Genomic DNA, 27,617 nt, shown 5'->3' with positions numbered 1-27,617 from the left:
ACTAACCTGTCCAGTTAGAAGGGTGTGTGTACTAACCCGCCCAGTTAGAAGTGTGTGTGTGTGTACTAACCTGCCCAGTTAGAAGGGTGTGTGTGTGTACTAACCTGTCCAGTTAGAAGGTGTGTGTACTAACCCGCCCAGTTAGAAGGGTGTGTGTACTAACCCGCCCAGTTAGAAGGGTGTGTGTGTGTGTACTAACCTGCCCAGTTAGAAGGGTGTGTGTGTGTACTAACCTGCCCAGTTAGAAGGGTGTGTGTGTGTACTAACCTGTCCAGTTAGAAGGGTGTGTGTGTGTACTAACCTGTCTAGTTAGAAGGGTGTGTGTACTAACCCGCCCAGTTAGAAGGGTGTGTGTACTAACCCGCCCAGTTAGAAGGGTGTGTGTGTGTACTAACCCGCCCAGTTAGAACGGTGTGTGTGTGTACTAACCTGCCCAGTTAGAAGGGTGTGTGTACTAACCCGCTCGTTTAGAAGGGTGTGTGTACTAACCCGCCCAGTTAGAAGGGTGTGTGTGTGTACTAACCTGCCCAGTTAGACGGGTGTGTGTACTAACCCGCTCAGTTAGAAGGGTGTGTGTGTGTACTAACCCGCCCAGTTAGAAGGGTGTGTGTGTGTACTAACCTGTCCAGTTAGAAGGGTGTGTGTACTAACCCACCCAGTTAGAAGGGTGTGTGTGTGTGTACTAACCCGCCCGGTTAGAAGGGTGTGTGTGTGTGTACTAACCTGTCCAGTTAGACGGGTGTGTGTACTAACCCGCTCAGTTAGAAGGGTGTGTGTGTGTGTACTAACCTGCCCAGTTAGAAGGGTGTGTGTGTGTGTACTAACCTGTCCAGTTAGACTGGTATGTGTACTAACCCGCTCAGTTAGAAGGGTGTGTGTGTACTAACCCACCCAGTTAGACGGGTGTGTGTGTGTACTAACCTGTCCAGTTAGACGGGTGTGTGTGTGTACTAACCCGCCCAGTTAGAAGGGTGTGTGTACTAACCTGTCCAGTTAGAAGGGTGTGTGTACTAACCTGTCCAGTTAGAAGGGTGTGTGTACTAACCCGCCCAGTTAGAAGGGTGTGTGTGTGTACTAACCCGCCCAGTTAGAAGGGTGTGTGTGTGTACTAACCTGTCCAGTTAGAAGGGTGTGTGTGTGTACTAACCTGTCTAGTTAGAAGGGTGTGTGTACTAACCCGCCCAGTTAGAAGGGTGTGTGTACTAACCCGCCCAGTTAGAAGGGTGTGTGTGTGTACTAACCCGCCCAGTTAGAAGGGTGTGTGTGTGTACTAACCCGCCCAGTTAGAAGGGTGTGTGTACTAACCTGTCCAGTTAGAAGGGTGTGTGTACTAACCTGTCCAGTTAGAAGGGTGTGTGTACTAACCCGCCCAGTTAGAAGTGTGTGTGTGTGTACTAACCTGCCCAGTTAGAAGGGTGTGTGTACTAACCCGCTCAGTTAGAAGGGTGTGTGTACTAACCCGCTCAGTTAGAAGGGTGTGTGTGTACTAAGCCGCCCAGTTAGAAGGGTGTGTGTACTAACCTGTCCAGTTAGAAGGGTGTGTGTGTGTACTAACCCGAACAGTTAGAAGGGTGTGTGTGTGTACTAACCTGCCCAGTTAGAAGGGTGTGTGTACTAACCCGCTCGTTTAGAAGGGTGTGTGTGTGTACTAACCCGCCCAGTTAGAAGGGTGTGTGTGTGTACTAACCTGCCCAGTTAGACGGGTGTGTGTACTAACCCGATCAGTTAGAAGGGTGTGTGTGTGTACTAACCTGTCCAGTTAGAAGGGTGTGTGTGTGTACTAACCTGTCTAGTTAGAAGGGTGTGTGTACTAACCCGCCCAGTTAGAAGGGTGTGTGTACTAACCCGCCCAGTTAGAAGGGTGTGTGTGTGTACTAACCCGCCCAGTTAGAAGGGTGTGTGTGTGTACTAACCCGCCCAGTTAGAAGGGTGTGTGTACTAACCCGCCCAGTTAGAAGGGTGTGTGTGTGTACTAACCCGCCCAGTTAGAAGGGTGTGTGTACTAACCTGTCCAGTTAGAAGGGTGTGTGTACTAACCTGTCCAGTTAGAAGGGTGTGTGTACTAACCCGCCCAGTTAGAAGTGTGTGTGTGTGTACTAACCCGCCCAGTTAGAAGGGTGTGTGTACTAACCTGTCCAGTTAGAAGGGTGTGTGTACTAACCTGTCCAGTTAGAAGGGTGTGTGTACTAACCCGCCCAGTTAGAAGTGTGTGTGTGTGTACTAACCTGCCCAGTTAGAAGGGTGTGTGTGTGTACTAACCTGTCCAGTTAGAAGGGTGTGTGTACTAACCCGCCCAGTTAGAAGGGTGTGTGTACTAACCCGCCCAGTTAGAAGGGTGTGTGTGTGTGTACTAACCTGCCCAGTTAGAAGGGTGTGTGTGTGTACTAACCTGCCCAGTTAGAAGGGTGTGTGTGTGTACTAACCTGTCCAGTTAGAAGGGTGTGTGTGTGTACTAACCTGTCTAGTTAGAAGGGTGTGTGTACTAACCCGCCCAGTTAGAAGGGTGTGTGTACTAACCCGCCCAGTTAGAAGGGTGTGTGTGTGTACTAACCCGCCCAGTTAGAAGGGTGTGTGTGTGTACTAACCTGCCCAGTTAGACGGGTGTGTGTACTAACCCGCTCAGTTAGAAGGGTGTGTGTGTGTACTAACCTGTCCAGTTAGAAGGGTGTGTGTGTGTACTAACCTGTCTAGTTAGAAGGGTGTGTGTACTAACCCGCCCAGTTAGAAGGGTGTGTGTACTAACCCGCCCAGTTAGAAGGGTGTGTGTACTAACCCGCCCAGTTAGAAGGGTGTGTGTGTGTACTAACCCGCCCAGTTAGAAGGGTGTGTGTGTGTACTAACCTGCCCAGTTAGACGGGTGTGTGTACTAACCCGCTCAGTTAGAAGGGTGTGTGTGTGTACTAACCTGTCCAGTTAGAAGGGTGTGTGTGTGTACTAACCTGTCTAGTTAGAAGGGTGTGTGTACTAACCCGCCCAGTTAGAAGGGTGTGTGTACTAACCCGCCCAGTTAGAAGGGTGTGTGTGTGTACTAACCCGCCCAGTTAGAAGGGTGTGTGTGTGTACTAACCCGCCCAGTTAGAAGGGTGTGTGTACTAACCCGCCCAGTTAGAAGGGTGTGTGTGTGTACTAACCCGCCCAGTTAGAAGGGTGTGTGTACTAACCTGTCCAGTTAGAAGGGTGTGTGTACTAACCTGTCCAGTTAGAAGGGTGTGTGTACTAACCCGCCCAGTTAGAAGTGTGTGTGTGTGTACTAACCTGCCCAGTTAGAAGGGTGTGTGTGTGTACTAACCTGTCCAGTTAGAAGGGTGTGTGTACTAACCTGTCCAGTTAGAAGGGTGTGTGTGTGTACTAACCTGTCCAGTTAGAAGGGTGTGTGTGTGTACTAACCTGTCCAGTTAGAAGGGTGTGTGTACTAACCCGCCCAGTTAGAATGGTGTGTGTGTGTATTAACCCGCCCAGTTAGAAGGGTGTGTGTGTGTACTAACCCGCCCAGTTAGAAGGGTGTGTGTGTGTACTAACCTGTCCAGTTAGAAGGGTGTGTGTGTGTACTAACCTGTCCAGTTAGAAGGGTGTCTGTGTGTACTAACCTGTCCAGTTAGAAGGGTGTCTGTGTGTACTAACCTGTCCAGTTAGAAGTGTGTGTGTACTAACCTGTCCAGTTAGAAGGGTGTGTGTGTGTACTAACCTGTCCAGTTAGAAGGGTGTGTGTACTAACCCGCCCAGTTAGAAGGGTGTGTGTGTGTACTAACCTGTCCAGTTAGAAGGGTGTGTGTACTAACCCGCTCAGTTAGAACGGTGTGTGTGTGTACTAACCCGCCCAGTTAGAAGGGTGTGTGTGTGTACTAACCCGCCCAGTTAGAAGGGTGTGTGTGTGTACTAACCCGCCCAGTTAGAAGGGTGTGTGTGTGTGTACTAACCTGCCCAGTTAGAAGGGTGTGTGTACTAACCCGCTCAGTTAGAAGGGTGTGTGTGTACTAACCCGCCCAGTTAGAAGGGTGTGTGTACTAACCTGTCCAGTTAGAAGGGTGTGTGTGTGTACTAACCCGCCCAATTAGAACGGTGTGTGTGTGTACTAACCTGCCCAGTTAGAAGGGTGTGTGTACCAACCCGCTCGTTTAGAAGGGTGTGTGTACTCACCCGCCCAGTTAGAAGGGTGTGTGTGTATACTAACCTGCCCAGTTAGACGGGTGTGTGTACTAACCCGCTCAGTTAGAAGGGTGTGTGTGTGTACTAACCCGCCCAGTTAGAAGGGTGTGTGTGTGTACTAACCTGTCCAGTTAGAAGGGTGTGTGTACTAACCCACCCAGTTAGAAGGGTGTGTGTGTGTGTACTAACCCGCCCGGTTAGAAGGGTGTGTGTGTGTGTACTAACCTGTCCAGTTAGACGGGTGTGTGTACTAACCCACTCAGTTAGAAGGGTGTGTGTACTAACCTGCCCAGTTAGAAGGGTGTGTGTGTGTGTACTAACCTGTCCAGTTAGACTGGTATGTGTACTAACCCGCTCAGTTAGAAGGGTGTGTGTGTACTAACCCACCCAGTTAGACGGGTGTGTGTGTGTACTAACCTGTCCAGTTAGACGGGTGTGTGTGTGTACTAACCCGCCCAGTTAGAAGGGTGTGTGTACTAACCTGTCCAGTTAGAAGGGTGTGTGTGTGTACTAACCTGCCCAGTTAGACGGGTGTGTGTACTAACCCGCTCAGTTAGAAGGGTGTGTGTGTGTACTAACCTGTCCAGTTAGAAGGGTGTGTGTGTGTACTAACCTGTCTAGTTAGAAGGGTGTGTGTACTAACCCGCCCAGTTAGAAGGGTGTGTGTACTAACCCGCCCAGTTAGAAGGGTGTGTGTGTGTACTAACCCGCCCAGTTAGAAGGGTGTGTGTGTGTACTAACCCGCCCAGTTAGAAGGGTGTGTGTACTAACCCGCCCAGTTAGAAGGGTGTGTGTGTGTACTAACCCGCCCAGTTAGAAGGGTGTGTGTACTAACCTGTCCAGTTAGAAGGGTGTGTGTACTAACCCGCCCAGTTAGAAGTGTGTGTGTGTGTACTAACCTGCCCAGTTAGAAGGGTGTGTGTGTGTACTAACCTGTCCAGTTAGAAGGGTGTGTGTACTAACCCGCCCAGTTAGAAGGGTGTGTGTACTAACCCGCCCAGTTAGAAGGGTGTGTGTGTGTGTACTAACCTGCCCAGTTAGAAGGGTGTGTGTGTGTACTAACCTGCCCAGTTAGAAGGGTGTGTGTGTGTACTAACCTGTCCAGTTAGAAGGGTGTGTGTGTGTACTAACCTGTCTAGTTAGAAGGGTGTGTGTACTAACCCGCCCAGTTAGAAGGGTGTGTGTACTAACCCGCCCAGTTAGAAGGGTGTGTGTGTGTACTAACCCGCCCAGTTAGAAGGGTGTGTGTGTGTACTAACCTGCCCAGTTAGACGGGTGTGTGTACTAACCCGCTCAGTTAGAAGGGTGTGTGTGTGTACTAACCCGCCCAGTTAGAACGGTGTGTGTGTGTACTAACCTGCCCAGTTAGAAGGGTGTGTGTACTAACCCGCTCAGTTAGAAGGGTGTGTGTACTAACCCGCTCAGTTAGAAGGGTGTGTGTGTACTAAGCCGCCCAGTTAGAAGGGTGTGTGTACTAACCTGTCCAGTTAGAAGGGTGTGTGTGTGTACTAACCTGCCCAGTTAGACGGGTGTGTGTACTAACCCGCTCAGTTAGAAGGGTGTGTGTGTGTACTAACCTGCCCAGTTAGAAGGGTGTGTGTGTGTACTAACCTGTCCAGTTAGAAGGGTGTGTGTACTAACCCGCCCAGTTAGAAGGGTGTGTGTACTAACCCGCCCAGTTAGAAGGGTGTGTGTGTGTGTACTAACCTGCCCAGTTAGAAGGGTGTGTGTGTGTACTAACCTGCCCAGTTAGAAGGGTGTGTGTGTGTACTAACCTGTCCAGTTAGAAGGGTGTGTGTGTGTACTAACCTGTCTAGTTAGAAGGGTGTGTGTACTAACCCGCCCAGTTAGAAGGGTGTGTGTACTAACCCGCCCAGTTAGAAGGGTGTGTGTGTGTACTAACCCGCCCAGTTAGAAGGGTGTGTGTGTGTACTAACCTGCCCAGTTAGACGGGTGTGTGTACTAACCCGCTCAGTTAGAAGGGTGTGTGTGTGTACTAACCTGTCCAGTTAGAAGGGTGTGTGTGTGTACTAACCCGCCCAGTTAGAACGGTGTGTGTGTGTACTAACCTGCCCAGTTAGAAGGGTGTGTGTACTAACCCGCTCGTTTAGAAGGGTGTGTGTACTAACCCGCCCTGTTAGAAGGGTGTGTGTGTGTACTAACCTGCCCAGTTAGACGGGTGTGTGTACTAACCCGCTCAGTTAGAAGGGTGTGTGTGTGTACTAACCCGCCCAGTTAGAAGGGTGTGTGTGTGTACTAACCTGTCCAGTTAGAAGGGTGTGTGTACTAACCCACCCAGTTAGAAGGGTGTGTGTGTGTGTACTAACCCGCCCGGTTAGAAGGGTGTGTGTGTGTGTGTACTAACCTGTCCAGTTAGACGGGTGTGTGTACTAACCCGCTCAGTTAGAAGGGTGTGTGTGTGTGTACTAACCTGCCCAGTTAGAAGGGTGTGTGTGTGTGTACTAACCTGTCCAGTTAGACTGGTATGTGTACTAACCCGCTCAGTTAGAAGGGTGTGTGTGTACTAACCCACCCAGTTAGACGGGTGTGTGTGTGTACTAACCTGTCCAGTTAGACGGGTGTGTGTGTGTACTAACCCGCCCAGTTAGAAGGGTGTGTGTACTAACCTGTCCAGTTAGAAGGGTGTGTGTACTAACCTGTCCAGTTAGAAGGGTGTGTGTACTAACCCGCCCAGTTAGAAGGGTGTGTGTGTGTACTAACCCGCCCAGTTAGAAGGGTGTGTGTGTGTACTAACCTGTCCAGTTAGAAGGGTGTGTGTGTGTACTAACCTGTCTAGTTAGAAGGGTGTGTGTACTAACCCGCCCAGTTAGAAGGGTGTGTGTACTAACCCGCCCAGTTAGAAGGGTGTGTGTGTGTACTAACCCGCCCAGTTAGAAGGGTGTGTGTGTGTACTAACCCGCCCAGTTAGAAGGGTGTGTGTACTAACCTGTCCAGTTAGAAGGGTGTGTGTACTAACCTGTCCAGTTAGAAGGGTGTGTGTACTAACCCGCCCAGTTAGAAGTGTGTGTGTGTGTACTAACCTGCCCAGTTAGAAGGGTGTGTGTACTAACCCGCTCAGTTAGAAGGGTGTGTGTACTAACCCGCTCAGTTAGAAGGGTGTGTGTGTACTAAGCCGCCCAGTTAGAAGGGTGTGTGTACTAACCTGTCCAGTTAGAAGGGTGTGTGTGTGTACTAACCCGAACAGTTAGAAGGGTGTGTGTGTGTACTAACCCGCCCAGTTAGAAGGGTGTGTGTGTGTACTAACCTGCCCAGTTAGACGGGTGTGTGTACTAACCCGCTCAGTTAGAAGGGTGTGTGTGTGTACTAACCTGTCCAGTTAGAAGGGTGTGTGTGTGTACTAACCTGTCTAGTTAGAAGGGTGTGTGTACTAACCCGCCCAGTTAGAAGGGTGTGTGTGTGTACTAACCCGCCCAGTTAGAAGGGTGTGTGTGTGTACTAACCCGCCCAGTTAGAAGGGTGTGTGTACTAACCCGCCCAGTTAGAAGGGTGTGTGTGTGTACTAACCCGCCCAGTTAGAAGGGTGTGTGTACTAACCTGTCCAGTTAGAAGGGTGTGTGTACTAACCTGTCCAGTTAGAAGGGTGTGTACTAACCCGCCCAGTTAGAAGTGTGTGTGTGTGTACTAACCTGCCCAGTTAGAAGGGTGTGTGTGTGTACTAACCTGTCCAGTTAGAAGGGTGTGTGTACTAACCCGCCCAGTTAGAAGGGTGTGTGTACTAACCCGCCCAGTTAGAAGGGTATGTGTGTGTGTGTACTAACCTGCCCAGCTAGAAGGGTGTGTGTGTGTACTAACCTGCCCAGTTAGAAGGGTGTGTGTGTGTACTAACCTGTCCAGTTAGAAGGGTGTGTGTGTGTACTAACCTGTCTAGTTAGAAGGGTGTGTGTACTAACCCGCCCAGTTAGAAGGGTGTGTGTGTGTACTAACCCGCCCAGTTAGAAGGGTGTGTGTGTGTACTAACCTGCCCAGTTAGACGGGTGTGTGTACTAACCCGCTCAGTTAGAAGGGTGTGTGTGTGTACTAACCTGTCCAGTTAGAAGGGTGTGTGTGTGTACTAACCCGCCCAGTTAGAACGGTGTGTGTGTGTACTAACCTGCCCAGTTAGAAGGGTGTGTGTACTAACCCGCTCGTTTAGAAGGGTGTGTGTACTAACCCGCCCAGTTAGAAGGGTGTGTGTGTGTACTAACCTGCCCAGTTAGACGGGTGTGTGTACTAACCCGCTCAGTTAGAAGGGTGTGTGTGTGTACTAACCCGCCCAGTTAGAAGGGTGTGTGTGTGTACTAACCTGTCCAGTTAGAAGGGTGTGTGTACTAACCCACCCAGTTAGAAGGGTGTGTGTGTGTGTACTAACCCGCCCGGTTAGAAGGGTGTGTGTGTGTGTACTAACCTGTCCAGTTAGACGGGTGTGTGTACTAACCCGCTCAGTTAGAAGGGTGTGTGTGTGTGTACTAACCTGCCCAGTTAGAAGGGTGTGTGTGTGTGTACTAACCTGTCCAGTTAGACTGGTATGTGTACTAACCCGCTCAGTTAGAAGGGTGTGTGTGTACTAACCCACCCAGTTAGACGGGTGTGTGTGTGTACTAACCTGTCCAGTTAGACGGGTATGTGTGTGTACTAACCCGCCCAGTTAGAAGGGTGTGTGTACTAACCTGTCCAGTTAGAAGTGTGTGTGTACTAACCTGTCCAGTTAGAAGGGTGTGTGTACTAACCCGCCCAGTTAGAAGGGTGTGTGTGTGTACTAACCCGCCCAGTTAGAAGGGTGTGTGTGTGTACTAACCTGTCCAGTTAGAAGGGTGTGTGTGTGTACTAACCTGTCTAGTTAGAAGGGTGTGTGTACTAACCCGCCCAGTTAGAAGGGTGTGTGTACTAACCCGCCCAGTTAGAAGGGTGTGTGTGTGTACTAACCCGCCCAGTTAGAAGGGTGTGTGTGTGTACTAACCCGCCCAGTTAGAAGGGTGTGTGTACTAACCTGTCCAGTTAGAAGGGTGTGTGTACTAACCTGTCCAGTTAGAAGGGTGTGTGTACTAACCCGCCCAGTTAGAAGTGTGTGTGTGTGTACTAACCTGCCCAGTTAGAAGGGTGTGTGTACTAACCCGCTCAGTTAGAAGGGTGTGTGTACTAACCCGCTCAGTTAGAAGGGTGTGTGTGTACTAAGCCGCCCAGTTAGAAGGGTGTGTGTACTAACCTGTCCAGTTAGAAGGGTGTGTGTGTGTACTAACCCGAACAGTTAGAAGGGTGTGTGTGTGTACTAACCTGCCCAGTTAGAAGGGTGTGTGTACTAACCCGCTCGTTTAGAAGGGTGTGTGTGTGTACTAACCCGCCCAGTTAGAAGGGTGTGTGTGTGTACTAACCTGCCCAGTTAGACGGGTGTGTGTACTAACCTGCTCAGTTAGAAGGGTGTGTGTGTGTACTAACCTGTCCAGTTAGAAGGGTGTGTGTGTGTACTAACCTGTCTAGTTAGAAGGTTGTGTGTACTAACCCGCCCAGTTAGAAGGGTGTGTGTACTAACCCGCCCAGTTAGAAGGGTGTGTGTGTGTACTAACCCGCCCAGTTAGAAGGGTGTGTGTGTGTACTAACCCGCCCAGTTAGAAGGGTGTGTGTACTAACCCGCCCAGTTAGAAGGGTGTGTGTGTGTACTAACCCGCCCAGTTAGAAGGGTGTGTGTACTAACCCGCCCAGTTAGAAGGGTGTGTGTACTAACCTGTCCAGTTAGAAGGGTGTGTGTACTAACCTGTCCAGTTAGAAGGGTGTGTGTACTAACCCGCCCAGTTAGAAGTGTGTGTGTGTGTACTAACCTGCCCAGTTAGAAGGGTGTGTGTGTGTACTAACCTGTCCAGTTAGAAGGGTGTGTGTACTAACCCGCCCAGTTAGAAGGGTGTGTGTACTAACCCGCCCAGTTAGAAGGGTGTGTGTGTGTGTACTAACCTGCCCAGTTAGAAGGGTGTGTGTGTGTACTAACCTGCCCAGTTAGAAGGGTGTGTGTGTGTACTAACCTGTCCAGTTAGAAGGGTGTGTGTGTGTACTAACCTGTCTAGTTAGAAGGGTGTGTGTACTAACCCGCCCAGTTAGAAGGGTGTGTGTACTAACCCGCCCAGTTAGAAGGGTGTGTGTGTGTACTAACCCGCCCAGTTAGAACGGTGTGTGTGTGTACTAACCTGCCCAGTTAGAAGGGTGTGTGTACTAACCCGCTCGTTTAGAAGGGTGTGTGTACTAACCCGCCCAGTTAGAAGGGTGTGTGTGTGTACTAACCTGCCCAGTTAGACGGGTGTGTGTACTAACCCGCTCAGTTAGAAGGGTGTGTGTGTGTACTAACCCGCCCAGTTAGAAGGGTGTGTGTGTGTACTAACCTGTCCAGTTAGAAGGGTGTGTGTACTAACCCACCCAGTTAGAAGGGTGTGTGTGTGTGTACTAACCCGCCCGGTTAGAAGGGTGTGTGTGTGTGTACTAACCTGTCCAGTTAGACGGGTGTGTGTACTAACCCGCTCAGTTAGAAGGGTGTGTGTGTGTGTACTAACCTGCCCAGTTAGAAGGGTGTGTGTGTGTGTACTAACCTGTCCAGTTAGACTGGTATGTGTACTAACCCGCTCAGTTAGAAGGGTGTGTGTGTACTAACCCACCCAGTTAGACGGGTGTGTGTGTGTACTAACCTGTCCAGTTAGACGGGTGTGTGTGTGTACTAACCCGCCCAGTTAGAAGGGTGTGTGTACTAACCTGTCCAGTTAGAAGGGTGTGTGTACTAACCTGTCCAGTTAGAAGGGTGTGTGTACTAACCCGCCCAGTTAGAAGGGTGTGTGTGTGTACTAACCCGCCCAGTTAGAAGGGTGTGTGTGTGTACTAACCTGTCCAGTTAGAAGGGTGTGTGTGTGTACTAACCTGTCTAGTTAGAAGGGTGTGTGTACTAACCCGCCCAGTTAGAAGGGTGTGTGTGCTAACCCGCCCAGTTAGAAGGGTGTGTGTGTGTACTAACCCGCCCAGTTAGAAGGGTGTGTGTGTGTACTAACCCGCCCAGTTAGAAGGGTGTGTGTACTAACCTGTCCAGTTAGAAGGGTGTGTGTACTAACCCGCCCAGTTAGAAGTGTGTGTGTGTGTACTAACCTGCCCAGTTAGAAGGGTGTGTGTACTAACCCGCTCAGTTAGAAGGGTGTGTGTACTAACCTGCTCAGTTAGAAGGGTGTGTGTGTACTAAGCCGCCCAGTTAGAAGGGTGTGTGTACTAACCTGTCCAGTTAGAAGGGTGTGTGTGTGTACTAACCCGAACAGTTAGAAGGGTGTGTGTGTGTACTAACCTGCCCAGTTAGAAGGGTGTGTGTACTAACCCGCTCGTTTAGAAGGGTGTGTGTGTGTACTAACCCGCCCAGTTAGAAGGGTGTGTGTGTGTACTAACCTGCCCAGTTAGACGGGTGTGTGTACTAACCCGCTCAGTTAGAAGGGTGTGTGTGTGTACTAACCTGTCCAGTTAGAAGGGTGTGTGTGTGTACTAACCTGTCTAGTTAGAAGGGTGTGTGTACTAACCCGCCCAGTTAGAAGGGTGTGTGTACTAACCCGCCCAGTTAGAAGGGTGTGTGTGTGTACTAACCCGCCCAGTTAGAAGGGTGTGTGTGTGTACTAACCCGCCCAGTTAGAAGGGTGTGTGTGTGTACTAACCCGCCCAGTTAGAAGGGTGTGTGTACTAACCTGTCCAGTTAGAAGGGTGTGTGTACTAACCTGTCCAGTTAGAAGGGTGTGTGTACTAACCCGCCCAGTTAGAAGTGTGTGTGTGTGTACTAACCCGCCCAGTTAGAAGGGTGTGTGTACTAACCTGTCCAGTTAGAAGGGTGTGTGTACTAACCTGTCCAGTTAGAAGGGTGTGTGTACTAACCCGCCCAGTTAGAAGTGTGTGTGTGTGTACTAACCTGCCCAGTTAGAAGGGTGTGTGTGTGTACTAACCTGTCCAGTTAGAAGGGTGTGTGTACTAACCCGCCCAGTTAGAAGGGTGTGTGTACTAACCCGCCCAGTTAGAAGGGTGTGTGTGTGTGTACTAACCTGCCCAGTTAGAAGGGTGTGTGTGTGTACTAACCTGCCCAGTTAGAAGGGTGTGTGTGTGTACTAACCTGTCCAGTTAGAAGGGTGTGTGTGTGTACTAACCTGTCTAGTTAGAAGGGTGTGTGTACTAACCCGCCCAGTTAGAAGGGTGTGTGTACTAACCCGCCCAGTTAGAAGGGTGTGTGTGTGTACTAACCCGCCCAGTTAGAAGGGTGTGTGTGTGTACTAACCTGCCCAGTTAGAAGGGTGTGTGTGTGTACTAACCCGCCCAGTTAGAAGGGTGTGTGTACTAACCTGTCCAGTTAGAAGGGTGTGTGTACTAACCTGTCCAGTTAGAAGGGTGTGTGTACTAACCCGCCCAGTTAGAAGTGTGTGTGTGTGTACTAACCCGCCCAGTTAGAAGGGTGTGTGTACTAACCTGTCCAGTTAGAAGGGTGTGTGTACTAACCTGTCCAGTTAGAAGGGTGTGTGTACTAACCCGCCCAGTTAGAAGTGTGTGTGTGTGTACTAACCTGCCCAGTTAGAAGGGTGTGTGTGTGTACTAACCTGTCCAGTTAGAAGGGTGTGTGTACTAACCCGCCCAGTTAGAAGGGTGTGTGTACTAACCCGCCCAGTTAGAAGGGTGTGTGTGTGTGTACTAACCTGCCCAGTTAGAAGGGTGTGTGTGTGTACTAACCTGCCCAGTTAGAAGGGTGTGTGTGTGTACTAACCTGTCCAGTTAGAAGGGTGTGTGTGTGTACTAACCTGTCTAGTTAGAAGGGTGTGTGTACTAACCCTCCCAGTTAGAAGGGTGTGTGTACTAACCCGCCCAGTTAGAAGGGTGTGTGTGTGTACTAACCCGCCCAGTTAGAAGGGTGTGTGTGTGTACTAACCTGCCCAGTTAGACGGGTGTGTGTACTAACCCGCTCAGTTAGAAGGGTGTGTGTGTGTACTAACCTGTCCAGTTAGAAGGGTGTGTGTGTGTACTAACCTGTCTAGTTAGAAGGGTGTGTGTACTAACCCGCCCAGTTAGAAGGGTGTGTGTACTAACCCGCCCAGTTAGAAGGGTGTGTGTACTAACCCGCCCAGTTAGAAGGGTGTGTGTGTGTACTAACCCGCCCAGTTAGAAGGGTGTGTGTGTGTACTAACCTGCCCAGTTAGACGGGTGTGTGTACTAACCCGCTCAGTTAGAAGGGTGTGTGTGTGTACTAACCTGTCCAGTTAGAAGGGTGTGTGTGTGTACTAACCTGTCTAGTTAGAAGGGTGTGTGTACTAACCCGCCCAGTTAGAAGGGTGTGTGTACTAACCCGCCCAGTTAGAAGGGTGTGTGTGTGTACTAACCCGCCCAGTTAGAAGGGTGTGTGTGTGTACTAACCCGCCCAGTTAGAAGGGTGTGTGTACTAACCCGCCCAGTTAGAAGGGTGTGTGTGTGTACTAACCCGCCCAGTTAGAAGGGTGTGTGTGTGTACTAACCTGTCCAGTTAGAAGGGTGTGTGTGTGTACTAACCTGTCCAGTTAGAAGGGTGTCTGTGTGTACTAACCTGTCCAGTTAGAAGTGTGTGTGTACTAACCTGTCCAGTTAGAAGGGTGTGTGTGTGTACTAACCTGTCCAGTTAGAAGGGTGTGTGTACTAACCCGCCCAGTTAGAAGGGTGTGTGTGTGTACTAACCTGTCCAGTTAGAAGGGTGTGTGTACTAACCCGCTCAGTTAGAACGGTGTGTGTGTGTACTAACCCGCCCAGTTAGAAGGGTGTGTGTGTGTACTAACCCGCCCAGTTAGAAGGGTGTGTGTGTGTACTAACCCGCCCAGTTAGAAGGGTGTGTGTGTGTACTAACCCGCCCAGTTAGAAGGGTGTGTGTGTGTACTAACCCGCCCAGTTAGAAGGGTGTGTGTGTGTACTAACCAGCCCAGTTAGAAGGGTGTGTGTACTAACCTGCCCAGTTAGAAGGGTGTGTGTGTGTACTAACCTGCCCAGTTAGTCGGATGTGTGTGTGTACTAACCTGTCCAGTTAGAAGGGTGTGTGTGTGTACTAACCTGCCCAGTTAGAAGGGTGTGTGTGTGTACTAACCAGCCCAGTTAGAAGGGTGTGTGTACTAACCCGCCCAGTTAGAAGGGTGTGTGTACTAACCTGCCCAGTTAGAAGGGTGTGTGTGTGTACTAACCTGTCCAGTTAGACGGGTGTGTGTACTAACCTGTCCAGTTAGAAGGGTGTGTGTGTGTACTAACCTGCCCAGTTAGAAGTGTGTGTGTGTGTGTGTGTACTAACCCGCTCAGTTAGACGTGTGTGTGTACTAACCGGCCCAGTTAGACGGGTGTGTGTGTGTGTACTAACTCGCCCAGTTAGACGGGTGTGTGTGTGTGTACTAACCCGCCCAGTTAGACGGGTGTGTGTGTGTGTGTACTAACCCGCCCAGTTAGACGGGTGTGAGAAATGTGTGCTGCTCTGTAGAGTCTTCATGGCCTCAGAGAGAGCTGCACTGGCCTTGGTCCCGTTCAGTAGTGCCGTGTAGAAGCTGTGCGTGAACACCTTGGATGCTGCCATGGGAACGGGCCACAGCGACACACACACACACTGCACACCCGCTGTCAGGAAGGCACGGGACAGCCCCACCACACCGTCTGAGGTCACTCTGCTGACACACTCCTGGTACGACCTGAGAGAGGAGAGATAACAAGATAATAAACGTAGACATACAGTTTTAAACAAACTAAAACTGCTTGATTGAACATTTGGCATCTGTGTGTGTGTGTGTGTGTATGTATGTGTCCCTACCCCAGAACCACCAGTTTCACAGGCAGTCTCAGGTCCAGTATGTCGGCCGCAGTGAGCAGAAAGTCCTGTAGCGGTGGACTGTCACACACACTCTCTGCGTCACACACACTCTCTGTGTCACACACACTTCCTCCATCCTCACTCCTCTCCTCCCGTAGCTCAGTACTTGCTCCCACATCCCCACTCTCACGTAAAAGTGATCCCCCACATGGTGCACTCTCCTTGGGCCGTGTTTCTGAGCCTACCCCTGGATCCTGGCTGGGGGAGAGAACCAGGGCCGCCAGCTTCCAGGAGACATGAGTAGCAAAGTGAACACACTCTGCCTGGCTCATGGCTGCTAGCACACGCTCCTAGAGAAGAGAAGTGAGGAGAATGTTGTCTGATTGTGCGTCTCAATAAGTCACAGTGGGAGCAAAACACACACACACACACTTTTTTTTTATACCTTGGTGGCCTGTGTACCAGTGAGGGGCTGGCAACCCAGCAGTTCCCCCAGGCGGAGGGCCTCGTCGTGGGCAGAGGGCAGCGGCCCCCACAGCCAACGCTCCATCACCCTGGAGGGCAGGCGTGGAGCCCCCACTACTGCGGTCATAGAACCCCCACCGCTGTAGAGGAAAGGAGCTCTGTGACGAGGGTGGGACTGGGGCAGAGAGGAGGAAGTGTGTTTAAATGATCAGCCAGTCAAACACAGTCAATGACAAAAATGGTTAATACTGTATGCCATCAGTATATTGAATTGTGTAGGTTGTGCTGTTGTATTGTATAGTGCGTCTCTGTGTGTGTGTGGGGGGGGGGGGGGTATTTGAGTGTCTCTGTGTGTGTTTCCCTGTCTGTGTGTGTGTGTGTGTGTGTGTGCTATACACCCACCTTGGCTGCAGCCCCCAGGCTCCCTATAGATGGGACAGCTAGAAGGTTGAACCTCTCATACAGGTACTCATTAGAAGAGCTACCTTTGAGCAGAGCGAAGGGAACCAGGTACAGCTCTCCCTCTAACACCAACACCAACTGTCTGTGTCTGCCAACTGCACCACTGCCAGGCATCAGCACCTAGAGAGAGAGAGAGGGGCAGAGAGAGAGGGAGGCAGAGAGAGAGAGAGAGGGGCAGAGAGAGAGAGAGGGAGGCAGCGAGAGAGAGAGAGAGAGAGGGAGGCAGCGAGAGAGAGAGAGAGAGAGAGAGAGAGAGAGGGAGAGAGAGAGAGGGACAGAGAGAGAGAGAGAGAGAGAGAGAGAGGGACAGAGAGAGAGAGAGAGAGAGAGAGAGAGAGAGGGGCAGAGAGAGAGTGAGAGGGAGGCAGAGAGAGAGAGAGAGAGGCAGAGAGAGAGAGAGAGTGAGGCAGAGAGAGAGAGAGAGAGGGAGGCAGAGAGAGAGTGAGAGGGAGGCAGAGATAGAGAGAGAGAGAGAGAGAGAGAGAGAGAGAGGGGCAGAGAGAGAGAGAGGCAGTGAGAGAGAGGCAGAGTGAGAGGGAGGCAGTGAGAGAGAGGCAGAGTGAGAGGGAGGCAGAGAGAGAGAGAGTCAGAGAGAGGGGGTGAAATAATGAGTAGACAGATAGATGTAATTTGATCTCTATCAAATGGTAAAATTAGTGTCATTAGGTTAAACACACCCACACTATCTTACCTCCTCCATAGGTGCAATGAGCAGGTGGTGAAGGGCTCGTAGGGGGGTTTGGTGAGGGGGGCGGGTCTACAGAGTAGAGAGGTCTCTCTCACTGGAGACACTGTAGAACTGACCAGACTGGACAAACTCTGACCACTTCTGTAGAAATACAGAAATGATGCTTGTGGTTTAACAACTGGTGCTGTCTGCACCAGTAGATATTGCATAGGAACATACAGAATGAAACTTTCCATATAAAATATCACACTTTATTTTAATTAAAATTTGAGTCAACATTAACTCTCTGCAGAACACACACCTGCTGAAGACGTTGTTTCTGGACACCTGACTGTGTAGGCAGTCAGTGGGGTCGCTGGCTGAGGTCAGTCGTTCCTCAAGCTGTTGTTCTAACAGATCACCTGCTTCATTCTCCGTCTCACTGCTGGTACACACACACACACACACACACACACACACACACACACACACACACACACAGTAAGGTGCTGATGGCTGGGGCAACAGTACTGCTGGAGACTCATATCTCCCTCACTAGCTTTAAGTAACAGTTATCAGAGCAGCTCACAGATCGCTGCACCTGTACATAGCCCATCTGTAAAATAGTCCATCCAACTACCTCATCCCCATAATGCATTTATTTATTTATCTTGCTCCTTTGCACCCCAGTATCTCTACTTGCACATTCATCTTCTGCACATCTACAGTCGTGGCCAAAAGTTTGGAGAATTACACAACTATTCATTTTCACAAAGTCTGCTGCCTCAGTGTCTTTAGATATTTTTGTCAGATGTTACTATGGAATACTGAAGTATAATTACAAACATTTCATAAGTGGCAAAGGCTTTTATTGACAATTACACGAAGTTGATGTAAAGAGTCAATATTTGCAGTGTTGACACTTCTTTTTCAAGACCTCTGCAATCCGCCCTGGCATGCTGTCAATTAACTTCTGGGCCACATCCTGACTGATGGCAGCCCATTCTTGCATAATCAATGCTTGGAGTTTGTCAGAATTTGTGGGTTTTTGTTTGTCCACCTGCCTCTTGAGGATTGACCACAAGTTCTCAATGGGATTAAGGTCTGGGGAGTTTCCTGGCCATGGACCCAAAATATCAATGTTTTGTTCCCCGAACCACTTAGTTATCACTTTTGCCTGATGGCAAGGTGCTTCATCATGCTGGAAAAGGCATTGTTCGTCACCAAACTGTTCCTGGATGGTTGGGAGAAGTTGCTCTCGGAGGATGTGTTGGTACCATTCTTTATTCATGGCTGTGTTCTTAGGCAAATAGTGAGTGTGCCCACTCCCTTGGCTGAGAAGCAACCCCTCACATGAATGGGCTCAGGATGCTTTACTGTTGGCATGACACAGGACTGATGGTAGCGCTCATCTTGTCTTCTCCAGACAAGCTTTTTTCCGGATGCCCCAAACAATCAGAAAGGGGATTCATCAGAGAAAATGACTTTACCCCAGTCCTCAGCAGTCCAATCCCTGTACCTTTTGCAGAATATCAGTCTGGCCCTGATGTTTTTCCTGGAGACACAGGCCAACATGTGTTTTTCTGGATTTTTTTGTTGTTATTCTGTCTCTCACTGTTCAAATAAACCTATCATTAAAATTATAGACTGATCATTTCTTTGTCAGTGGGCAAACGTACAAAATCAGCAGGGGATCAAAACAATGTTTCCCTCACTGTACCTGGTTAAATAAACGTGAAATAAATCAACTGCAGTGGTTGTCAGTGAGGACAGGAGAACAATGTGTGAGAGATAACATTTGCTGACACAACACATTACACAGTAGTAGCCTGCAGTGCTGTATTCAACTGTACTGCTCTCCGAGGTGTGATAGTCTCTCTCTCTACTTTATTAAAAGCACTTCACTGATGGACTACCAGTGTGCATTGTGTGTGCGTGTGAGTGAGTGTACAGTGAGTGTGTGTGTGAGTGAGTGTACAGTGTGTGTGCGGGTGTGCGTGTGTGTGTGAGTGAGTGTACAGTGTGTGTGCGTGCGTGTGTTTGTGAGTGAGTGTACAGTGAGTGTGTGTGTGAGTGTACAGTGAGTGTGTGTGTGAGTGTACAGTGAGTGTGTGTGTGAGTGTACAGTAAGTGTGTGTGTGAGTGAGTGTACAGTGAGTGTGTGTGTGTGCGGGTGTGCGTGTGTGTGTGAGTGAGTGTACAGGGTGTGTGCATGTGTTTGTGAGTGAGTGTACAGTGAGTGTGTGTGTGAGTGTACAGTGAGTGTGTGTGTGAGTGTACAGTGAGTGTGTGTGTGAGTGTACAGTGAGTGTGTGTGTGAGTGAGTGTACAGTGAGTGTGTGTGTGAGTGAGTGAGTGTACAGTGAGTGTGTGTGAGTGAGTGAGTGTACAGTGAGTGTGTATGTGTGTGTGAGTGTACAGTGAGTGTGTGTGTGAGTGAGTGAGTGTACAGTGAGTGTACAGTGAGTGTGTGTGTGAGTGAGTGTACAGTGAGTGTGTGTGTGAGTGAGTGTACAGTGAGTGAGTGTGTGTGTGAGTGAGTGTACAGTGAGTGTGTGTGTGTGAGTGAGTTAGTGTACAGTGAGTGTGTATGTGTGAGTGAGTGAGTGTACAGTGAGTGTGTGTGTGAGTGAGTGAGTGTACAGTGAGTGTGTGTGTGTGAGTGAGTGTACAGTGAGTGTGTGTGTGAGTGAGTGTACAGTGAGTGTGTGTGTGTGAGTGAGTGTACAGTGAGTGTGTGTGTGAGAAAGAGAGAGGCTGCGAGCTCCCATTATCACTTGGAAGGGTGAAATATGTCACCTCTGAATATCCCATTATACAGAGATAGAGAGGGAGCGAGGGAGGGACAGGGTCCCGAGCCAAGTGATAAAGAGAGCCTACAGTCTCTCAGTGAAGCACTAAACAATCTTTTAATAAAGCAGAGACCATAGCAAGTGCAAGACACACATACACACAAACACACACACCTGCTGTAGTAGGTGTCAACTCCCAGAGCCTCTCTAGCTGCAGTGATGTGCTGCTCCAGAGTCTGACAGCCACTAACTCCTCCCCCCTGGATCTCTGCGGCCTGCAGCTCGGCTCCTCCCTCACCCAGGTACACCTCATGGAACTTCACTATACCTGCACACAACACAACACAGGGTTAGGGATTAGAGGTGTGTGTGAACACGTGTAGATCTGTGTGTGTATGTACCTACCTGTGCCTGGTGCCAGTAGCCAGCTGTAGAGGTACCCTGCAGCCAGAGAGAAGTACAGCACCAGTGACTTCTGACTGTTGACCGTATCCAGGATGTGTTCTATGGTTACCGGGGAGTAAGGGTCAGGGGTCGGGGTATAAGGGTCAGAGGTCAGGGGTTGGTGACCTTGCTGTCGCTCCACCAGGAGGTCAGCGAAGGCCCGGGTCCGACCCCGCTCTGCCACTGCTAGGGCCTCGTCATAATGACCTGGGTAGGAGAGGAGAAAGGGATGAACAGAGGGATGAGAAGAGAAAGTGAACAAGTAGAGAAAGAGTGAAAGAAAGAGAGATACATAGAGAAAGGGAAGGAGATGGATAACAAGAGAGATAGAACAGGAAGAAAAGTGTTACCCAGGCTGACGAGGACCCTCTGGAGAGCCTGGTATGATGACGTCTGCAAGTCGAACAGAGACAGTCTGTAGTCTGAGCTGAGCTGGGCCTCGTGACGAATCGACTCAAACAACGCAGACGCTCGGTACAGCTGGAGAGAGAGAAAGAGAATACACAGCTACATCACACACGCATTCACGCCTGAATACATATCCATGCCGCACCCCTATCACGATATACACGCAATTAGTTATTATTTTCAATACAGGTAATCTCAAATCTCTAGAATCAGAGACTGCAGTTCCATAGTCCACCAGCATGTGTCAGCAGGACTGAAGAGAAGCTCAATTCTGAAACGATGTTGATACCTGGTGCTGGGCCTCTTCCAGGTTGCTGCTGGCCCACAGTGACAGGCCCAGACGGTGACGGATCTTAGCCTCCTCCTCTCTCCTCCCACACTGCTCCGCTAGACGCAGACCTGAGAGAGAGACAGAAGAGAGAGTGAGAGAAAGAGGGAGTCTCAAAACATCATTAAATCACCCTCTCCTCCTTCTTTCTCCAAAAACCATGTCTTCATTCATTCACTCTCTCTCTCTCGTTGTCTCTCTCTCCTCTCACCTTCTTGCAGGTACATGACAGCCTGTGTGTAGTTCTGTAGCGCATGGTGTGTCCTCCCCAGGCTGCCATATGCCAGTGTCTTGGCTGTGAGGTCATTATTCTGCGCCGCCACACTCAGGTGCTGCTCCTGATGACATCACAAGAGACAGAAAGGTCAAGTCTCAAACCGTCTACATGACAGAACACGACTATAGTGTGATAGTGGGAAAGTGTGATAGTGGGATAGTGGGATAGCGTGTGTGATAGTGGGAAAGTGTGATAGTGTGTGTGATAGTGGGATAGTGTGATAGTGTGTGTGATAGTGGGAAAGTGTGATAGTGGGAAAGTGTGATAGTGGGATAGTGTGATAGTGTGTGTGATAGTATGATAGTGGGAAAGTGGGATAGTGGGATAGTGTGTGTGAAAGTGTGTGTGATAGTGGGATAGTGTGTGTGATAGTGTGTGTGATAGTGGGATAGTGTGTGTGATAGTGTGTGTGATAGTGGGATAGTGTGTGTGAAAGTGTGTGTGATAGTGTGATAGTGTGTGTGATAGTGTGATAGTGTGTGAGACAGTGTGTGTGTGATAGTGTGATAGTGTATGTGATAGTGTGAGAGTGTATGTGATAGTGTGATAGTGTGTGTTTACCTGACAGTCCACAGCCTTTTCGTAGTTTCCCAGCGCCTCATAAGTCAGTCCCATGTTCCCATAGGCCATTCCCTGACTCCTCCCACTTCCAGTCTCCTCCGCAATCTCTAATGCGCTCTGGTGCCACTAGAGAGAGAGAGATTGATGGACACAGACAGGCAGACAGTAGAACACTGCATGGGGAATATAATAGAGATTGATGGACACAGACAGGCAGACAGTAGAACACTGCATGGGGAATATAATAGAGATTGATGGACACAGACAGGCAGACAGTAGAACACTGCATGGGGAATATAATAGAGATTGATGGACACAGACAGGCAGACAGTAGAACACTGCATGGGGAATATAATAGAGATTGATGGACACAGACAGGCAGACAGTAGAACACTGCATGGGGAATATAATAGAGATTGATGGACACAGACAGGCAGACAGTAGAACACTGCATGGGGAATATAATAGAGATTGATGGACACAGACAGGCAGACAGTAGAACACTGCATGGGGAATATAATAGAGATTGATGGACACAGACAGGCAGACAGTAGAACACTGCATGGGGAATATAACAGCACCAACCTGCAGAGCTGCCTCGTTCTCTCCCATCAGCTGGTACACTGCACCCAGCGCCGCGCTCGCTTCGCCCTCTAGTGCTCGGTCCTGGGAGGAACAGGTTTAGAATAAATAGTGATAGCATATAGATTAATAAAATACAGGTAACTGCCAAAGGTTAGTCACCCCTCCTTCCCTGACTGTCATTCATTGATTGGAGGTAGAAGTCTTACCCCTGAGGTGCAGGCGATGTTGAGCTGATGCTCCAGGCAGGACAGGGCTTGCTCATAATTTCCCAGCTGGCTGTGTAGGTCTCCCAGCTCCCCATAGGCCTGGGCCTTCCCCCCTCCTCCTGATCCGCCTCCTGATCCACCCAGCTCATGGGCCACCACCAGTCTCTTCTCAAAACAAACCAAAGCCTGCTGGAGACTACCTAGAGATCTGAGAGGAGTTGTTTTTGTTTACCCCCATTTCCCTTTTCACAGTTGCTAATGTAGACCTGCTGCTTGCTGCATATGAGTCACTATTGCATTCAGAACGAGCCCTACCAATTATTTACATAAATGGATTTCATGAGTCACAACATAAAATCCAAACATCAAAAGGCATCTAGTTTCCCAGAGAGATATATGGGCAACTTAAGAAGGCAAACAAGAAAACAAATTGGGCAATAACCACAGGACATGTTAATTTAGCTAGTATGAGATATAATACGTGATATCCTTGGGGGAGGAAATGTAAAAGAGGCCGTGTCTGCAAACTAACACTGACCTGTGACTTTATCTGGCTAACTACTGTACGTGACTTGTCCTATCATCACTCTGTCATTCCCTCACCAGGGACCAGCAGAGAAGCAGAGAGAGGAGGGTGAGAGAGATATATAAAGACAGAGGAGGGTGAGAGAGATATAAAGACAGAGGAGGGTGAGAGAGATATATAAAGACAGAGGAGGGTGTGAGAGAGAGATATAAAGACAGAGGAGGGTGAGAGAGAGAGATATAAAGACAGAGGAGGGTGAGAGAGAGATATAAAGACAGCGGAGGGTGAGAGAGATATATAAAGACAGAGGAGGGTGAGAGAGAGATATAAAGACAGAGGAGGGTGAGAGAGAGAGATATAAAGACAGAGGAGGGTGAGAGAGAGATATAAAGACAGAGGAGGGTGAGAGAGATATAAAGACAGAGGAGGGTGAGAGAGAGATATAAAGACAGAGGAGGGTGAGAGAGAGAGATGTAAAGACAGAGGAGGGTGAGAGAGAGAGATATAAAGACAGAGGAGGGTGAGAGAGAGAGAGATATAAAGACAGAGGAGGGTGAGAGAGAGATATAAAGACAGAGGATGGTGAGAGAGAGATATAAAGATAGAGGAGGGTGAGAGAGATATAAAGACAGAGGAGGGTGAGAGAGAGAGATATAAAGACAGAGGAGGGTGAGAGAGAGATATAAAGACAGAGGAGGGTGAGAGAGAGATATAAAGACAGAGGAGGGTGAGAGAGATATAAAGACAGAGGAGGGTGAGAGAGAGAGATAGAAAGACAGAGGAGGGTGAGAGAGATATAAAGACAGAGGAGGGTGAGAGAGAGATATATAAAGACAGAGGAGGGTGAGAGAGAGATATATAAAGACAGAGGAGGGTGAGAGAGAGATATAAAGACAGAGGAGGGTGAGAGAGATATATATAAAGACAGAGGAGGGTGAGAGAGAGAGATATAAAGACAGAGGAGGGTGAGCGAGAAAGAAATAGGATAATATTGAGAGAGATGGAGGGGGGGTAAAAGAGAGACAGATCTAACGAGACATACAGAGAGATAAAGAGACAGACAGAGAGATAAAGAGACAGACAGAGAGAGTGTCTCAGCCCTTACCTGTGTGCGTTGCCCAGTCCCCTGTAGGCTCTCTCTTGGTCCTGAACATGGTTGAGACTCTGAGCCACGGTTAGAAACATCTCACTGTACTTTATAGCTTCCTCAAAGTCACCCAGAGAGTCATAACAGTCTGCTAGGTTCCCGTAGGCCCTGCCTCTGTCCAGCACACACTCAGCCCCACTCAGCTGCTCCAGCATGGCCAACTGCTGCTCAAAATACCCAATGGCCTCCTCCAGGACGCCCATGTTCATCTTGGCGATGCCCATGTTGCCCTGGACCTGTGCCTCCACGCGGGCGTCTCTGAGGCCCTGTGCCAGGGTGAGCTGGGCCTGGTAGCACTGGAAGGCTGTGGCGTAGTCCGTCAGGGCCATGTGGACGGCTGCCAGGCGGCCCAGAGCACCACACTGCCCCTGTTGGTCGTCTAGAGCGGTGCGGGCAGACAGCTCCTGCTGGTGGAAGGACAGCGCCAGGTCGTACTGACGGAGGAGTCTGGGGGAGGGAAGAAGGGAGAAAACCACTATTACTTCTCAGTCAATATTATCTGAAAATATACGGGAAGTTTATAAATAAAATACAAATTTAAATCCTAACTGGATTAGGAGTCTACCTGTGGGCGGAGCCTAGCGCTGAGTATGCGTCGGCCTCCATTTTGTGGCCTTTGACCTCCTGAGCCAGGGTGAGCTGCTGCTGGTAGAACCTCACCGCCCCGGCCACGTCAACCCGACACACACACACATCCCCCAGGTTCCCCAGGGCACGGAACACAGCCTGGACACACACGCACATTGTGTTAATGTAGAATCTCACCACCCCTGCCAAGTCCCCTCCAGCACACATGCTGACCCCTTAACGACCCATTCCACCAATACCAGTTGTGCTAGTTACTATCTGCACCTGTGTGTTGTTGAGAGCCTGAGCCAGGGACAGCAGGTATCTCTGACAGTCCTCAGCCTTGTTGTATTCCCCCAGGGCTTTGTAGGCCAGACCCAGGTTACAGTAGGCTTTAGCCTGGGACAACTTATCCCCCAGGTCTTTAGCCAGGGCCAGGTCCTGTTCATAATACCTGTTAGGAGAAAGAAGAAAAGGTGTGTTTCCTTCCTCATTTCCTTTTCAAAGTCGACAACTTTCTGTATTTAGTTGGAGAGGTCAGGACAATCTTTAAGAGCTATTATTATACATACAGATGGATGGAGTGTGTCTGCTACCTGACGGCCTCTCTGTACTGTCCCAGGCAGTAGTGTGTGTAGGCCAGGTTGTGGCAGACCTTGCCCTCTTCCTCCAGGTCCTGTAGCTGGGGTGACAGGGTCAGGTACTGCTGGTAGTAGGGAACCGCCTGGACATACTCCCCTCTACAGCAGTGGAAGTTACCCAGGTTACCTACACACACACACACTTTACCTTTAGGAATCAATAAAGTATATTTCAATTCTTCATTTGTTGGTTTGACCCCGTCTGTGTTACCTAGTGCCCTGGTCGTGCTCTGTCTGTCTGTTACCTAGTGCCCTGGTCGTGCTCTGTCTGTCTGTTACCTAATGCCCTGGTCGTGCTCTGTCTGTCTGTTACCTAATGCCCTGGTCGTGCTCTGTCTGTCTGTTACCTAGTGCCCTGGTCGTGCTCTGTCTGTCTGTTACCTAGTGCCCTGGTCGTGCTCTGTCTGTCTGCTACCTAGTGCCCTGGTCGTGCTCTGTCTGTCTGTTACCTAGTGCCCTGGTCGTGACCTGTCTGTCTGTTACCTAGTGCCCTGGTCGTGACCTGTCTGTCTGTTACCTAGTGCCTTGGTCGTGCTCTGTCTGTCTGTTACCTAGAGCCCTGGCCGTGCTCTGTCTGTTATCTGGTGCCCTGGTCGTGCTCTGTCTGTCTGTTACCTAGTGTCCTGGTCGTGCTCTGTCTGTTACCTAGTGCCCTGGTCGTGACCTGTCTGTCTGTTACCTAGTGCCCTGGCCGTGCTCTGTGTGTCTCGTAGTTCACGTGCGATGGTCAGGTGGTGCAGGTAGTGCTGGAGAGCACGGTCGTGAGCGCCCAGAGCCTGATAGGCTACAGCCAGGTTACCATGGGTAGAGGCCTGGGAGGGCCGGTCATTCACCTGGGAGAGGAAAGAAAGGTCAATACCAGGTGTGTCTGCCTTCGGTGATATCTGACGCCTATGATACCGTACAGCCTGGTCGTACATCCCCAGGGCTCTCTGTGTGTGTGTTCGTTCATGTGTATGTATGTTCACGTGTATATCCTCACCTCTAGTGATATGTGCAGCTCCTGCCGGTGGTAGCGCACAGCCTGGTCGTACATCCCCAGAGCGTTGAAGGCATTGCCCATGTTCCCATAGGCCCTGCCCTGAGCAGCATAGTCCCCCAGCTCCTGGACCAAACACAGGTGGGCATTGTGGAGCTTCAACGCTGCATCGTACTCCCCCTTCATCTGATGGATTATACCTGAGAGAGAGGCAGTCCATTGGAGCCAAAGTGAGTGACGGCTAAGCAGAGATTAGAGATCAGACATGAGGATGACCAATTAGGATCACAGCCAACCGTCTGACACAGACGCTGGGCACGTTCAGGAGGACAGAACGTGGAATCATGTTGGTTCATTTCTATCTGAAACGTTCACATCCCTGAATACACCCATGTCCGAGTGTGTGTGTGTGTGTGTGTGTGGGGGGGGGGGGGGGGGGGTATCAGAGTTAGAGTATCTGCATCAAATAGGACAAGGGAGGGAGGAATGAAAGAGGGAGTAAAGGTGGAGGAGAGACATATGGAAGAGAGAGAGAGAGGTAGGGGGTGTCGAGACAGCAGATGGATCATTAATACATGGCCCTGATGTCTCTCCGTCTGATCCTGTATGTGTGTGTGTGTGTGTTTGTAGGGTCAGTTGAAAATGGAATGGAGCATGAGATGGGCTAAGCTAGCTTGGCATTCTGAGTGGAGAAACTTTCTTTCATCCTGAACACAGCCCTGATGTAACAAGAGGCAAAGTGCTTAGCAGGGTGTATAAGGAAGGGTACCATAACATTTTCAATTTTATCCTGCAGGGCCTTCAGTGGAGTCCTGTGCTCCTCCCTCTATTGGGTAGTAGCCTTCTCCAAAGAAACTGTGGCCTGCATGCTCAGGCACACACTCCACACATGCAAACTCAAGGCAGTAGAGGCTAAGTGTGTAGGCCCTCGGAGTGTGTTTAGGGTGTTGGAGCCTGTCTCGCAGGTGTCCTCCAGGCAGATTCTGCAGAAGCTGTGGCTGCAGTGGAGGTTGACTGTAAAGTAGTCTGTAAAGTTCTCACAGCAGATGGGACATAACAGGTCATCATCCTCCAGGGGGAGGAGACAGGCTGTCATCCTCTCTGGACAACTGGAGAGAAAATGTGATGGAATTGAGAAAGAACCAGTGTTGTGTGCTGTACAAGTGTGTTAAAAAGGGAGAGAGGGATACATATTAAAACATACCTGACTCACACATGAAATAGCTTACACACAACGCTGCCCTAATTATGCCCCACAACCCTAATCACAGAATTAAGTTTGCTAAGTAGACCCCTGTAACACACTTACACGTAATGTAAGTTTAAAGATCATTGGACTATTTAACGTTTTAGAATGTTTTCAATGAGCTAGCTAGGTGCTGAGGACAACAACAAGTTAAATAGCTAATGACCTCAACTCAGCTCAAGAGTGAGCAGTCTGGGACAGTGCACGCCAAAAACACATTGGGCATTTTATTAATGAGCTGTCTAGCTAACGACAAACGAATAAACCTGAGAGAAGCACAACAACAATTTGTAAAACAACGTGCCTTGTGTGGTATTTTGGATGCGGCAGCTCCCAAAAAACAGATGAAGCTGCAGGTGATGATGTCAACTTCTTCAC

The 27,617-nt window shown here is 49.7% G+C and overlaps 1 protein-coding gene across 1 annotated transcript in view; it reads right to left on the bottom strand.

Moving 5' to 3' along the window:
* LOC109891717 (tetratricopeptide repeat protein 28) overlaps positions 1–27,617 on the bottom strand; it is a 129,632-nt gene that overhangs the window by 34,604 nt on the left and 67,411 nt on the right. Inside the window, 21 exon segments of the mRNA XM_031826327.1 lie at positions 14,572–14,819; positions 14,939–15,288; positions 15,384–15,578; positions 15,806–15,985; positions 16,557–16,597; positions 16,600–16,694; positions 16,855–16,977; positions 19,499–19,652; positions 19,730–19,975; positions 20,119–20,248; positions 20,466–20,575; positions 20,716–20,842; positions 21,343–21,468; positions 21,928–22,008; positions 22,134–22,341; positions 23,765–24,253; positions 24,372–24,532; positions 24,659–24,827; positions 24,970–25,141; positions 25,694–25,847; positions 25,997–26,193. Coding sequence (XP_031682187.1) covers positions 14,572–14,819; positions 14,939–15,288; positions 15,384–15,578; positions 15,806–15,985; positions 16,557–16,597; positions 16,600–16,694; positions 16,855–16,977; positions 19,499–19,652; positions 19,730–19,975; positions 20,119–20,248; positions 20,466–20,575; positions 20,716–20,842; positions 21,343–21,468; positions 21,928–22,008; positions 22,134–22,341; positions 23,765–24,253; positions 24,372–24,532; positions 24,659–24,827; positions 24,970–25,141; positions 25,694–25,847; positions 25,997–26,193 — 3,756 coding nt within the window.

The sequence above is a fragment of the Oncorhynchus kisutch genome, linkage group LG6, assembly GCF_002021735.2.
Source record: "Oncorhynchus kisutch isolate 150728-3 linkage group LG6, Okis_V2, whole genome shotgun sequence".
NCBI classification, from domain to species: domain Eukaryota; kingdom Metazoa; phylum Chordata; class Actinopteri; order Salmoniformes; family Salmonidae; genus Oncorhynchus; species Oncorhynchus kisutch.
This window is presented reverse-complemented; position numbering and strand designations above follow the sequence as displayed.